This window comes from Mus caroli, unplaced genomic scaffold, assembly GCF_978045245.1.
Source record: "Mus caroli unplaced genomic scaffold, Mus_caroli_1 scaffold_8, whole genome shotgun sequence".
NCBI classification, from domain to species: Eukaryota; Metazoa; Chordata; class Mammalia; order Rodentia; family Muridae; genus Mus; species Mus caroli.
Window position 1 is genome coordinate 82,732,498 of NW_028227263.1, and position 14,524 is coordinate 82,747,021.

Below are 14,524 nucleotides of genomic sequence, written 5' to 3' on the forward strand. Positions count from 1 at the left end.
CCTGCTAATCACACACATGCACATGTACACACACCTGCTAATCACACACATGCACACACATCTGCTAATCACACACATGCACATGTACACACACCTGCTAATCATACACACACCACCCATGCCCACATGTATTATTCACCCACACATCATACCACAAGCACATCACAGAGCACAGACAGGCACTGTTCTACAGATGTGATATACACACATCTGGAAAGCTATATGTGTATATTCCCTCACATTCACACAGGTACTACATACATGTTATTTATAATCTACAAACACCACATATGCTAAACTACATCTGTATATCATAAGTCACATACTCTACATACATGCTGTCCACAGACTTGCTTCATCCAATACATTAAACCACACCACAGATACTAGATCAGAGACATCAGACACAATGATCACATCTACATCACACATGGCATTCTCTAGACCCCCCCAAAGCTTCATGAAACATAGTCTGAAAACTCAGTCCTCTAGAAGGAATTGCTGCAGTTAATTTTAATGATCCATTTTCTTCTTTCAAACGCTAAGAACCTTTGTTTACCAGCAATGATGAAAGGTTCGGTGGTTAGTTTCCTCAGGAAGACCCACTCAGTGTGGAGTCTGTGCTCAGAACCTTTGTTTCTTTGATGTTAAACAGCAACATCTTCCAGTAATCTCATGGATTACCCAGATCAGCACACCCTCAGATCTTCTCCAGAGATCCACATCATGAGCAAGGACCCACTAATACAGCACCATGACAAGCCACAATTAATATTCTAAACAGAAAACAGTTCCGCAAGGCACAGTGGCGAATGCCTTTAACCTCAGCATGAGGGAGGTAAAGGCAGGAAGATCAGGAGTTCAAGACCAATCTCGCCTACATAGGCACCTTCTTGGCTAGACTATATGAGACCCTGTCTCCAGAAATAAAAAAAAAAACAAAACAACAACAGAAAAACAGTTTCACCGGCCAGTGTGGGCCAAAGACGAAGATCTGGCTTCGCGCTATGTCGACCCGGTTCCAAGCCAGGGCCAAGCTCAGCTGATCTGGAGCTGATGCGTTGGTTCCTGGAAAAGAAGAAGAGAGAGCTTTCCTCACTCACATCTGGACGGCTTGAGCTTGGCAGGTTCTGGTTTGGGAACCTGGGCTTCCCACCGGGAACTGATTCAGAACTAAGCACCTACCACTTCCTTCTTTCTTGCCTGCCCCCAAATCACCACCCAAGCTAATAATTCTGCTTTTCTTTTTTTCCTTAAATGTTTCCTGAGAGAAAGCCAGGGGCAGCCTCATCCCAAGCCAAGGGGGCATGGTTGCCTGGAAGGGATGGAGAAGGAGCCGAGTAATTCGTGGCCCTCATCTGAAAAGGAGAGAAATCTGAAACTATCAACCTTTGCCAGGACAACCCAAGGACCATAACCCCCAGGGCAGCACAGAGCCCAGTGCAGCATAAAGAAGACAGTGGTGAACTTCCTCTTGTCCCTATGGCTCCAGGCTAGCTGAGAGACAGGGAGGACACGGGCTTCCCAGGGCAATCCTCCTGTATCATGAACTCCTGATTGCAGCCTGTCCTTAGAGGTGGGTTGCTGTGTTCAGGCAGCCCCACTAGAACAGCTATGGATGGACTCAGCTCTGACAGTTTAGTAACATCTATGGGCATCCATCAACCCCCCTCTCTCACAAAAGCCCTCTCAGAGTCTGCTCATCCCAGCAACCCATGCAGAGGTCACCCGGGGCAACCTAGCCAGCTCGGGGTTCTTTTACTGTGAGTTCTTAGGGGGGGTGGGGATGTGAAGGAGCTCTCACTACTGACAAAGCCCCTGCTAGGCAGCTCTGGGAAGACAGAAGTCAGAATCTCCACATCCCAGAAGCTCACCTTTGAGCAAGGCAGTTAAAATTGCCATCTCAACATCTTGCTGACCCTCGGAACCCATCCGAAACACAGTGACCTGGAAACAGGTGAATGGGGAGAAGACAGAATCAAGGCGACATTGAAAATGAGGGGGGGGGGACTGAGCTGTTTTTTTTTTTTTTTTTTAAAAACTGAACACAAAGACTAGAGCAATGAAGCAGACTTGAGAGCTGGTTGGATGGATGTTCACAGTTTTCAGTCCCCAGGAGCTTCCATGTTGTTGTCTTAAGCTGATGGAATCCTTGCCCGGGATTGGAATTTATCATCCTGCCTTGGGAAGAGGGTAAGCACCTCAGGATAGCCCCATATTTAAATAGCCATCTGAGCTTCTGAACACATGCCTAGTCAGCAGGAATATGTGAACGTGAATTTAGAATTTTGAATATGTCATCATCCGTGAACTAGGTGTGCCTACGCCTTATAAGGAAGCTTAAAGGAAGCTGAAGGAAGAAATGAGAAATGAGCCCTGCATTTGCAAAGGGAAGTGAATTTGACTTTGTGACCTGTCACATCTAACGGCATGTTTGTGTCTCTCTTCCCTGGGGACTTTTCATCTCATTTGTGATTTGAATTTCTGAGTTGAGTGACAAGATTGGCATCACCTTATGTTCACTAAGGTCTGGATCCACCTGGGTCCTCTGTGGCAGTGGCTCTCAACCTTCCTAATGCTTCGACCCTTTAATACGATTCCTCATGTTGTGGTGATCCCCAACCATAAAATTATTTTTGTTGTTACTCCAATGGTCTTAAGAAACCCCTGTGAAAGGAGTTGGTTGGCACCCAAAGGGGTCCCTACGCACAGGTTGAGAACCACTGCTCCGTGGCTTTTCCCATTCCTTCAGGGGTGCACTGGCAGCTAGTTTGGGATGAGTTCCTAAGCTGCCTTTTGAGAAGGTCAACTGAAGTATACAGATGGCCCATCCAGCAAGCCCGGCAGAGCTAGACACAGAAAGAGCTCTCTCCTTGGAACTTGTTTGGCAATACAATTCAAGACACTCACGAGTTCTTTCTTCTTCATGCACTCCATGATAATTGCAAACAGCTGATACGACTGGGACTTGCTGTAATTAAATGTTTTCTGAATGGTAACTAGAAGCTGGTCCCGCAGGGACTCGTTTATGACTCTGTTCAAAGGGGTAAAGAGAGGGAAGGAAGCAAGGGAATTAGATCAGCTCCCAAGTGAGCCAGACAGTTTCGCCCACCCGGTACTTTTGATTTTGGACTGCTAATGGGTGAGATTTGTGTACAGGAGACAAAAAGCCAACCCAGCCTAAAAGCAGCATTAAAAATTGGCCTGCATTTAGCTCTTTGCAAGACTTAATACTGTAAAATAAAGTTGTAAGAGAGACGTCAGCAGAGAGGATTCAGTCAGGAACAGTAGCTCCTGGGCATTCTCATGCTGATCTCGGGAGCTCAGGAGAGAAGATCAAGAGAACCCCTTGTAAGTTAGACATTTTGGGGGATATCTGAGGGGATGTGTCAGATGTTTTCCCCAGTCTGACAAAAAACCATTAAGAGCTCACCCTTGTCACACACCAAACCTACCCTCCTTCGTCGCAGTATTTGTGTGCGAAGGACAAAATGTCAGAGGCACGTCCACTGCCATCGCAAACCACCACAGGGACAGGAGGGTCTTCTTTGAGATACTCCAGGACGATAGAAACCACGTTAGGACCACCTTCTACCACTAGGCCCACGAGAGGTACACCCTGGCCCAGCCCTGCAACACAACCACACTTGTTGCTCACACGAACATGAACAGCTCCAACTTGCATTAAATGTCGAAACAGCAAAAAGCACAAACTTCCTGCCACAGGGCTTTCCTTGTACCCTTAATGTTGACCAATGATCCGACTAAGTCAAGCGAAGGGTGACTGTCTTCATTCTTGCATTCAAACTTCATATCATGGCCCCCCACTGTAAACTCCAAACTTCAGAACTCTTAAACTCCCTGACACGCCCATGTGACCCAACTCTGGTAAGAATCCACACAGGGACACTGGGCCAGTTTTAAAAGCATTGCAATGAAGGCTCCTCTTCTGCCTTGCCTAGGTGTGAAATGCTGGGGGGCTGTCTTCCAACAATGATCCAGTATAAGGAGGGCTGGACTGAGCCAGAGGGGAATTCAGCTCAATCCAGGGCCTCTCCTGTATCAGTAATATACTGCTGGGCCATTGATTAAAGCACCATCTCTCAGGTGACCAGTTGTAAAAGGATCAGGGCCTCACTTATCTCAAGAAGAGCAATGGACCTGAAATATAAGAATAGATTTGGGGCCACAGGATCTTAAGACTTCTGGTGAGTGGAGCACAGCTTCTGCTCCAATCCAATTGTGCGGGACCTGAGACTGCATTAGTTAGGGAAGCAGAAACCGGCCTGAGTAGGGCCACAGGCCTCATCCGGCCGGATCAGCGCCGGGGTAGCAGGAGCGCAGGGTTGCCTGACACCCGCCAACTACCCACGACCCCCGCCGCAGGATTTTGGGACTGCTGGTGAGTGGAACACGCCCTAGAAACAACAAGAAGGTAATCCCTCAACAAACCTAAAAGAAGACAGCCACAAGAACAAAATGCCAACTTTAACAACAAAAATAACAGGAAACAACAATTACTTTTCCTTAATATCTCTTATTATCAATGGACTCAACTCCCCGATAAAAAGACATAGACTAACAAACTGGCTACACAAACAAGACCCAACATTTTGCTGCTTACAGGAAACTCATCTCAGAGAAAAGGATAGACACTACCTCAGAATGAAAGGCTGGAAAACAATTTTCCAAGCAAATGGCATGAAGAAACAAGCTGGAGTAGCCATTCTAATATCTGATAAGATTGACTTCCAACCCAAAGTCATTAAAAAAGACAGGGAGGGACACTTCATACTCATCAAAGGTAAAATCCTCCAAGAGGAAATATCAATCCTGAATATCTATGCTCCAAATACAAAGGCAGCCACATTCATTAAAGAAACTTTAGTAAAGCTCAAAGCACACATTGCACCTCATACAATAATAGTGGGAGACTTCAACACACCACTTTCACCAATGGACAGATCATGGAAACAGAAACTAAACAGGGACACAGTGAAACTAAGAGAAATTATGAATCAAATGGATCTGACAGATATCTACAGAACATTCTATCCTAAAACGAAAGGATATACCTTCTTCTCAGCACCTCATGGTACCTTCTCCAAAATTGACCACATAATTGGTCACAAAGCAGGCCTCAACAGATATAAAAATATTGAAATTGTCCCATGCATCCTATCAGATCACCATGGACTAAGGCTGATCTTCAATAACAAAATAAATAATAGAAAGCCAACCTTCACATGGAAACTGAACAACACTCTTCTCAATGATACCTTGGTCAAGGAAGGAATAAAGAAAGCAATTAAGGACTTTTTAGAGTTCAATGAAAATGAAGCCACAACATACCCAAACTTATGGGACGCAATGAAAGCATTTCTAAGAGGAAAACTCATAGCTATGAGTGCCTCCAAAAGGAAACTAGAGAGAGCACACATTAGCAGCTTGACAACACACCTAAAAGCACTAGAACAAAAGGAAGCAAATTCACCCAAGAGGAGTAGACGGCAGGAAATAATCAAACTCAGGGGTGAAATCAACCAAGTGGAAACAAGAAAAACTATTCAAAGAATCAACCAATCAAGGAGCTGGTTCTTTGAGAAAATCAACAAGATAGATAAACCCTTAGCCAGACTCACTAGAGGGCACAGGGAAAGCATCCTAATTAACAAAATCAGAAATGAAAAAGGAGACATAACAACAGATCCTGAAGACATCCAAAACACCATCAGATCCTTCTACCAAAGGCTATACTCAACAAAACTGGAGAACCTGGATGAAATGGAGAAGTTCCTAGACAGATACCAGGTACCAAAGTTGAATCAAGATCAGGTTAATGATCTAAACAGCCCTATATCCCCCAAAGAAATAGAAGCAGTCATTAATAGTCTCCCAACTAAAAAAAGCCCAGGACCAGATGGGTTTAGTGCAGAGTTCTATCAGACCTTCAAAGAAGATCTAATCCCAGTTCTTCACAAACTATTCCACAAAATAGAAACAGAAGGTACTCTACCCAACTCATTCTATGAAGCCACAATTACTCTGATACCTAAACCACAAAAAGACCCAACAAAGATAGAAAACTTCAGACCAATATCCCTTATGAATATTGATGCAAAAATCCTCAATAAAGTTCTTGCTAACCGAATCCAAGAACACATCAAAACAAGCATCCATCCTGACCAAGTAGGTTTCATCCCAGGGATGCAGGGATGGTTCAATATACGGAAATCCATCAACGTAATCCAGTATATAAACAAACTCAAAGACAAAAACCACATGGTCATCTCGTTAGATGCGGAAAAAGCATTTGACAAGATCCAACACCCATTCATGATAAAAGTCTTGGAAAGATCAGGAATTCAAGGCCCATACCTAAACATGATAAAAGCAATCTACAGCAAACCAGTAGCTAACATCAAAGTAAATGGTGAGAAGCTTGAAGCAATCCCTCTAAAATCAGGGACTAGACAAGGCTGTCCACTTTCTCCATACCTATTCAACATTGTACTTGAAGTCCTAGCCAGAGCAATTCGACAACAAAAGGAGATCAAAGGGATAAAAATTGGAAAAGATGAAGTCAAAATATCACTTTTTGCAGATGATATGATAGTATATATATATAAGTGACCCTAAAAATTCCACCAGAGAACTTCTAAGCCTGATAAACAGCTTCGGTGAAGTAGCTGGATATAAAATTAACTCAAACAAATCAATGGCCTTTCTCTACACAAAGAATAAACAGGCTGAGAAAGAAATTAGGGAAACAACACCCTTCTCAATAGTCACAAATAATATAAAATATCTTGGCGTGACTCTAACTAAGGAAGTGAAAGATCTGTATAATAAAAACTTCAAGTCTCTGAAGAAAGAAATTATAGAAGATCTCAGAAGATGGAAAGATCTCCCATGCTCATGGATTGGCAGGATCAACATTGTAAAAATGGCTATCTTGCCAAAAGCAATCTACAGATTCAATGCAATCCCCATCAAAATTCCAAATCAATTCTTCAACGAATTAGAAAGTGCAATCTGCAAATTCATCTGGAATAACAAAAAACCTAGGATAGCAAAAACTCTTCTCAAGGATAAAAGAACCTCTGGTGGAATCACCATGCCGGACCTAAAGCTCTACTACAGAGCAATTGTGATAAAAACTGCATGGTACTGGTATAGTGACAGACAAATAGACCAATGGAATAGAATTGAAGACCCAGAAATGAACCCACACACCTATGGTCACTTGATCTTCGACAAGGGAGCTAAAAACATCCAGTGGAAGAAAGACAGCATTTTCAACAAATGGTGCTGGCACAACTGGTTGTTAACATGTAGAAGAATGCGAATCGATCCATTCCTATCTCCTTGTACTAAGGTCAAGTCTAAGTGGATCAAGGAACTTCACATAAAACCAGAGACACTGAAACTTATAGAGGAGAAAGTGGGGAAAAGCCTTGAAGATATGGGCACAGGGGAAAAATTCCTGAATAGAACAGTAATGGCTTGTGCTGTAAGATCGAGAATTGACAAGTGGGACCTCATGAAACTACAAAGCTTCTGCAAGGCTAAAGACACCATCAATAAGACAAAAAAACCACCAACAGAATGGGAAAGGATCTTCACCTATCCTAAATCAGATAAGGGACTAATATCCAATATATATAAAGAACTCAAGAAGGTGGACTCCAGAAAGTCAAATAACCCCATTAAAAAATGGGGCTCAGAACTGAACAAAGAATTCTCACCTGAGGAATACCGAATGGCAGAGAAACACCTGAAAAAATGTTCAACATCCTTAATCATCAGGAAAATGCAAATCAAAACAACCCTGAGATTCCACCTCACACCAGTCAGAATGGCTAAGATCAAAAATTCAGGTGACAGCAGATGCTGGCGAGGATGTGGAGAAAGAGGAACACTCCTCCATTGTTGGTGGGATTGCAAGCTTGTACAACCACTCTGGAAATCAGTCTGGCGGTTCCTCAGAAAATTGGACATAGTACTACCGGAGGATCCAGCAATACCGCTCCTGGGCATATATCCAGAAGATGTCCCAACCGGTAAAAAGGACACATGCTCCACTATGTTCATAGCAGCCCTATTTATAATAGCCAGAAGCTGGAAAGAACCCAGATGTCCCTCAACAGAGGAATGGATACAGAAATTATGGTACATTTACACAATGGAGTACTACTCAGCTATTAAAAAGAATGAATTTATGAAATTCCTAGCCAAATGGATGGACCTGGAGGGCATCATCTTGAGTGAAGTAACACAATCACAAAAGAACTCACACAATATGTATTCATTGATAAGTGGATATTAGCCCAAAACTTAGGATACCCAAGATATAAGATACAATTTGATAAACGCATGAAACTCAAGAAGAATGAAGACCAAAGTGTGGACACTGTGCACCTTCTTAGAATTGGGAACAAAACACCCAGGGAAGGAGTTACAGAGACAAAGTTCGTAGCTGTGATGAAAGGATGGACCATTTAGAGACTGCCGTATCCAGGGATCCATCCCATATTCAGCTTCTAAACGCTGACACCATTGCATACACTAGCAAGATTTTGCTGAAAGGACCCAAATATAGCTGTCTCTTGTGAGACGATGCCGGGGCCTAGCAAACACAGGAGTGGATGTTCACAGTCAGCTATTGGATGTATCACAGGGCTCCCAATGGAGAAGCTAGAGAAAGTACCCAAGGAGCTAAAGGGATCTGCAACCCTATTGTTGGAACAACATGATGTACTAACCAGAACCCTGGAGCTCTTGTCTCTAGCTGCATATGTATCGAAAGATGGCCTAGTCGGCCATCAATGGTGAGGCCCATTGGACTTGCAAACTTTATATGCCCCAATATAGGGGAATGCCAGGGCCAAAAGAATGGGAATGGGTGGGTAGGGAAGTGGGGGGCGCTATGGGGGACTTTTGGGATAGTATTGGAAATGTAATTGAGGAAAATATGTAATAAAAATATAAAAAAAAAAAAAAAAAAAAAAAAAAAGAAACAAGGTCTGAGAATACCAGGACCCTTGACCCTAAGGATTCATTTCCAGGTGCTGTTGAAAACTGCAATCATTGTTTCACTAATTGTTACCTCACATAGCCCCTCCCCTACACATATGGACAGTAGAGATGCAGGGTTTTTGCCTATTGTCACATGTCGTGTTTTTGGAAGAAGTGAAATACAGTAAAGCAACTTTTGAAAAATGTGAAAAAAAAAAAGAATAGATTTGGCTTTTACGTAGTGTTTGGGAAGTTGAAGAGGCACACGTGTGGTAATCTGCTCTTGTTGCTGCCTCCAGAGCCTTGAATACAGCAGAAAAGGTTGAGCATCACCTGTGCCCAAAACATCTTCCAAGACTAAATATTTGGATTGGAGATGATCATTGGTAAAGGGTATGCAAATATGTCCAAAATTTATAAATCCAAGACTAAAACACTTCTGGCCCCAGGATATTACCTTAGGGGTGAAAGCATGGAGTACTATTAGCCCATTGCCAATGGCTTATTTCCAGAGTCTACTCTGATTTAAAATAAATAAATAATAGAATTCTTCAAGGGCACAGTAGGAATAGACAAATTTTTGGTGATAGATCTAGCAGGAAGTGATGGGAGAATTCTGGAAGCTGAGATAATACTGGGGGGAAGTGCTGGAGAGGAGGCTTTGTGACAAACTTGCCTACCTCCAAATGTCATCTCTGCCTGGCCAGGACATATTATAGAGTTGTTCCTTGGCATCTACTAGGGATTGGTTCCAGAACCTTATAATATCCCCCGGACACCAAATTCAAGATGCTCAGGACTCATATAAAATGATGTAGCATCTGCATATATCTTCTCCTGTATGCCTCAAGCCATCTCCAGGGACTCATAATACCTGGCATGATGCAATGACATGAAAGTAGTTATTATATTGTGTTGCTGAGGGATAACAACTGGGAAAAAAACTCCATACACATTAATTAAAGACAGAATTTCTCTCCTGAATGTTTTTCTGTCTATAACCAGTGAAGTTTCAGGCTTTGGACCTTGGCAACACCAAGGATCACTGACTGCTGATCAGGTTTTTCTTGGTTTCTGTAGTTGTGAGCAACATTACAAGAGGCAAGAGGAAGGAAATGTCCTTGTTGTTATGGTTCTCAAGAGCTTCCGATAAAATCTGCCAGCACAGGTTATAAGAAGCCTTGAGACTATCAATGAGTGAATTCCGAGTCTCTCTTTTTCTACTTTGCTTTCCCCAGTGGATACTTAAGGATTCAGGATAACTTTGTTGTCTCCTGTTAGAAGAATTACAGTTGAGTTTATTCCAGCCAGCAAACGTTGAAGATATGTCATGGGCTAAGCCAGCAGTTCTCAACCTGTGGGTCTCTACCCCTTAGGGGAGTCACGTATCAGATATCCTGCGTATCAGATATTTACATTATGATTCATAAGAGTAACAATGTTGCAGTAATGAAGTAGCAACAAAAATAATTTTATGGTTTGAGGGGTCACCACAACACGAGTGACTGTATTAGAGTCAGAGTATTAGGAAGGGTGGGACCCACTGGACTAAGCCATGAATAAGGAATAGTGGAAAATGAAGCCGGGCGGTGGTGGTGCACACCTTTAATCCCAGCACTTGGGAGGTAGAGTCAGGCAGATTTCTGAATTTGAGGCCAGCCTGGTCTATGGAGTGAGTTCCAAGACAAACAGGGCTACACAGAGAAACCCTGTCTCAAAAAAAAAAAAAAAAAAAAAAGAAAAGAAAAAGAAAAAGAAAAAGAAAAAGAAAGAAAAGAAATAGTAGAAAATGGATCAGGGTGGCATCGTCTCTGTCTCTGAGATTTTCATCCAAGCAGGCTTGGGATTTTTACTTTGTCGGGATCGTGGTGACTTCATTTCCAGAAGCAGAGTAGAACTTGCTCTTGGCTCAGGCTAGGCTTCCAAACTCTCTGTAGTAGAGGTGACCACTGAGCCCCCCTTTGCTGTCCTTGCCTCACTCAGAGGCCTAGGCAAAGGATGACAAAGGGAAGCCCACAGGTCACAGGTCCAAGCAGAACTTACAAGTCCAAAAATACTAAATCCAACTGATTTATCCACCAAGATCTGATTCTTAGGACCTCCATACTCATGAATTCAGTGTGGCTGGCTGTACAGGATTAAGCTGGTCAGTATTCTAGTATGGGGATGGGGATGGGTTGACAAATTCCCTTCTATGGGAAGGGAGTCAGTTTTCTTTAAGCGTGCGGCCCTGGTAGGTTGACCACACTCCAGTGGATGATCCCACACCTGTGAATGCATGGTCAGAACAGTAGGACTCAAGGAGTCATTTTTTTTAAAAGAGGACATGAATTCAGAAATTGTTTGGGAGGTGAGGGTAGATCTGGGACAAGTAGGGGAGGAATAGATTAATTGTATAAAACTACATTATATAAGACTCACTGAGAATTAATAGAAAAAGTTTAAGATGATTCTCGGAAATCTATAGCCTTTAGGAGTAGGCACCCTAGTTCTAACCACTTGAGTGATACCACAATTCCTTACATTCTGACATTTTCCTAGTTCTAGATTATGGTGCACAGAGATATTATTGGTGATATTAAGAATGAACTATTCTGTGAGATCATTTAATAATTGTCTGACAGAGGTTTTGCATGTGGGCATTTCCCAGAAGGTTATGGGTCCTCTCATCTGGTTGGGAGCCAGTTCTTTCTCCCTAATTTATCCTCACATTTCCCCCCAGCAGTGAGCTGTGCCATCTGGACCAGCAAGTATGGTGCCCATCAGAAACAGATGGCCCTGCAGCCAAGTCTAAGGATTTCCTTATCTCACCATCTTAGTCCATGTGAGAGACTGAGAGCTACAGAGAATGTAATGACCCTACAACCCTCATTGGTTCATGATCTGAATCATACCAACTCTTTGGGAACAAGTTTTTTTTTTTTCCATGATAAAACATGAAGGAAAATAATAGCAGTAAGTATATTGAACAAGAACGAGGGCAATGTGGTGGGCAGTGCCATCACCATGATAACCGTGACAAACAGTGTAAGGGTAAGTCTCAGACCAAATTGTGAACCTGGGCAAAACATCCTATGGCTGCTCTGGGAGGGTGATTTGCTAGGTGGCTAGGTCAAAGAGTCTGAGCATAGTCCCTGGACCTAGCAAGAATCAGCACCCTCTGGTAATTTCCTTCTCAGCTGGCTTCCACCCTGGTAGAGTCAGTCCCAAGCTGGTGCCCATGGCCTCCCAGGACTTACTTGTGTTGATCTTCTGCAGGGAGATGTGTTTTTCCAGCTGTCTTCGAAGCTTCACCTCAGCACCATACTTGCCCAGGGTGCCGTTGTCAGCCAAGATGAAGTGAGTGTGGGAATTGTTGAGCACAGAGAGCTTGCTCAGAGGGTTGGACATGGTCTGATAGACTCTTGTTACCTGACAAAGCACGATGTGAATCAAAGCTGCAGAACTTAGATATTAAGTGTCACAGGAGACACAAGAAACGTGTGTAAACATACAACATACAAATTTGGTTTTGTTTTTTGATACAGGGTTTCTCTGTGTAGACCTCTGTATAGACTGTGGGACCAGGCTGGCTTCACACTCACAAAGATCTGTCTCTGTCTCTGCCTCTGCCCCTGCCCCTGACCCTGCCCCTGCCCCTGCCCCTGAATGTTGGAACTAACGGTGTGTGCCACCACTGCCCAGCTACCACATGTAAACTTAAGTGTCATTTCTCTACTCTACACATTGAAGGCTATTTTCTCAATTAATGTATTAAAAAAAGAAAGAAACTCATTTGCTTTAGACAGTGGCAGCCCAATAATTGAACATATATTTACTGCAGAGAAATGAAAAATAACAGTAACATAAAAATCCTGAGCACAGGTGAGTGTCTCTGTGTATACATGTGTGGTAGCTACACATGCCAGTGGAGATCAGAGGTTATTTTTAAGACAAGGTCCCTCACTAAACATGAAGCCCACTGGCTTGCTAGAGTGGCTGACAGTGAGCCCCGGAACGTCCTGCCTTCATTTCTAGCCCTGAGGTTACAGCCACACGCTACACCTGGATTCGTATGTGAGTATTGTGGATACAAACACAAGCCCTCATGCCTATCCAGCAAGCACTTTACCCATTCACTGAGCCATCTCCCCAGCACCCTAAGCACACATTTTATAGCAACTTTATTTTTAATAGACCAGAGATAAACAGCCTGGACATTCTTCAAGAGATAGTGGTTAAACAACCTACAGTGGTCTATCCATATCCCAGAAGGAAGCCATAGCAATCTGAGTGTCCATATGGGAAAAGCCTATCCTCCTAAGGTTGCATACTGTGTGATACCACATTGTGAACATAATCAACAATGATAGAGATATGTAACACCGAAGTGGTTGTCAGGGTTAAGGAGGAAGGAGAGATGGGAGGAAATTGGTATAGATATTAAAGGACAACAGGAGACTTCCTTCAGTTGGTGAGGTATCTTGGTGGCAGCAATGTCAGCATCCTGATTATACTACCATTTTGCAAGAACCTTCCACCAGAGGAAGGAGTGAAAGGTGCTCTCTGGCATTTCTTATAACAATATACAAATTTACCACAGTCTCAAAATACAGACTTCAATTTTTTAAAACCTGCCAATGCCTTCAGAGAAAACTTACATCTTTTCCAACCAGGTCTTCCTTGTTCTCCACCATGCCCCAGGGAGCAATTCCTATAGCACAGAGCCGGCCTCTGGACTTGGAGGAGTGGTCTTTCAAGGCATCCCCCACATGGCTGACGACACCTGTGAGCAGCCACATGCCACATTTCAGGACCTGCTGAGCCACATCACACCACTGATGAACTTCAGGGGTGCCTACTCTGAGCCTCCATAATCCCTGTGGATCAGGGATGGAACCTATTCTCTTCACGAAGAAAATACATCCCACAAGTCTGTGCTCATCACAACCATTGATCTTGTGTTAACTCCTGGAGTAGGGAAAATATGAGCAGAGCCCCAAACAGCCATGCATGGATTTCTATGACCCAAAGCTGGAAGTCACTGGGTCTCACTCGTAGTCCTAGCTACATTCTGCTATCAGTAAGAGCCAGGCCACCAGGGATGTTCCTTAATTCATATATGATTCAGTTCATTCTCCCATACGGAGTAGAAACAATGCTTATTGGCTCCTGGGAAATGACACTTCTGCATGGCTGTGCCCAGGGAATGGCACAGACTAGCTGACTCAGAGGTTCACTATCATCGCTGTTATGCTCGCTGAGGTTTAGGTCTCGATTGTCCCTGCAAAGTCCCATGTTAGATCTTGGTGTCTAGCAGGGCACCATTGGGAAGTGGTGGACACTATATGAGAAAGGACCCAGCGTGTGATCTGCCAGTCACTGGGAAGTGCCCTTGAAGAGCTGTGTACTCCCACCATGAGATACATACAGGCCCAGAGCAATGGACCATAGGCTGAAACCTCTAACACTGTGAACCAGAGTAAACCTTTTCCCTTTATAAACTGGTCATCTCAGCTGTCAGTCA

General features: G+C 43.5%; 1 protein-coding gene across 1 annotated transcript in view; it reads right to left on the reverse strand.

Annotated features, from left to right (window-relative positions):
- Trpm1 (transient receptor potential cation channel subfamily M member 1) overlaps positions 1-14,524 on the reverse strand; it is a 75,748-nt gene that overhangs the window by 56,503 nt on the left and 4,721 nt on the right. Inside the window, exons 4-9 of the mRNA XM_085840895.1 lie at positions 13,659-13,783; positions 12,258-12,429; positions 3,456-3,630; positions 2,911-3,034; positions 1,875-1,947; positions 968-1,068 (exon numbers count right to left, since the gene is read on the reverse strand). Of these exons, the coding sequence (XP_085697021.1) occupies positions 968-1,068; positions 1,875-1,947; positions 2,911-3,034; positions 3,456-3,630; positions 12,258-12,429; positions 13,659-13,783 (770 nt within the window). The remainder of the gene's footprint in view (positions 1-967; positions 1,069-1,874; positions 1,948-2,910; positions 3,035-3,455; positions 3,631-12,257; positions 12,430-13,658; positions 13,784-14,524) is intronic.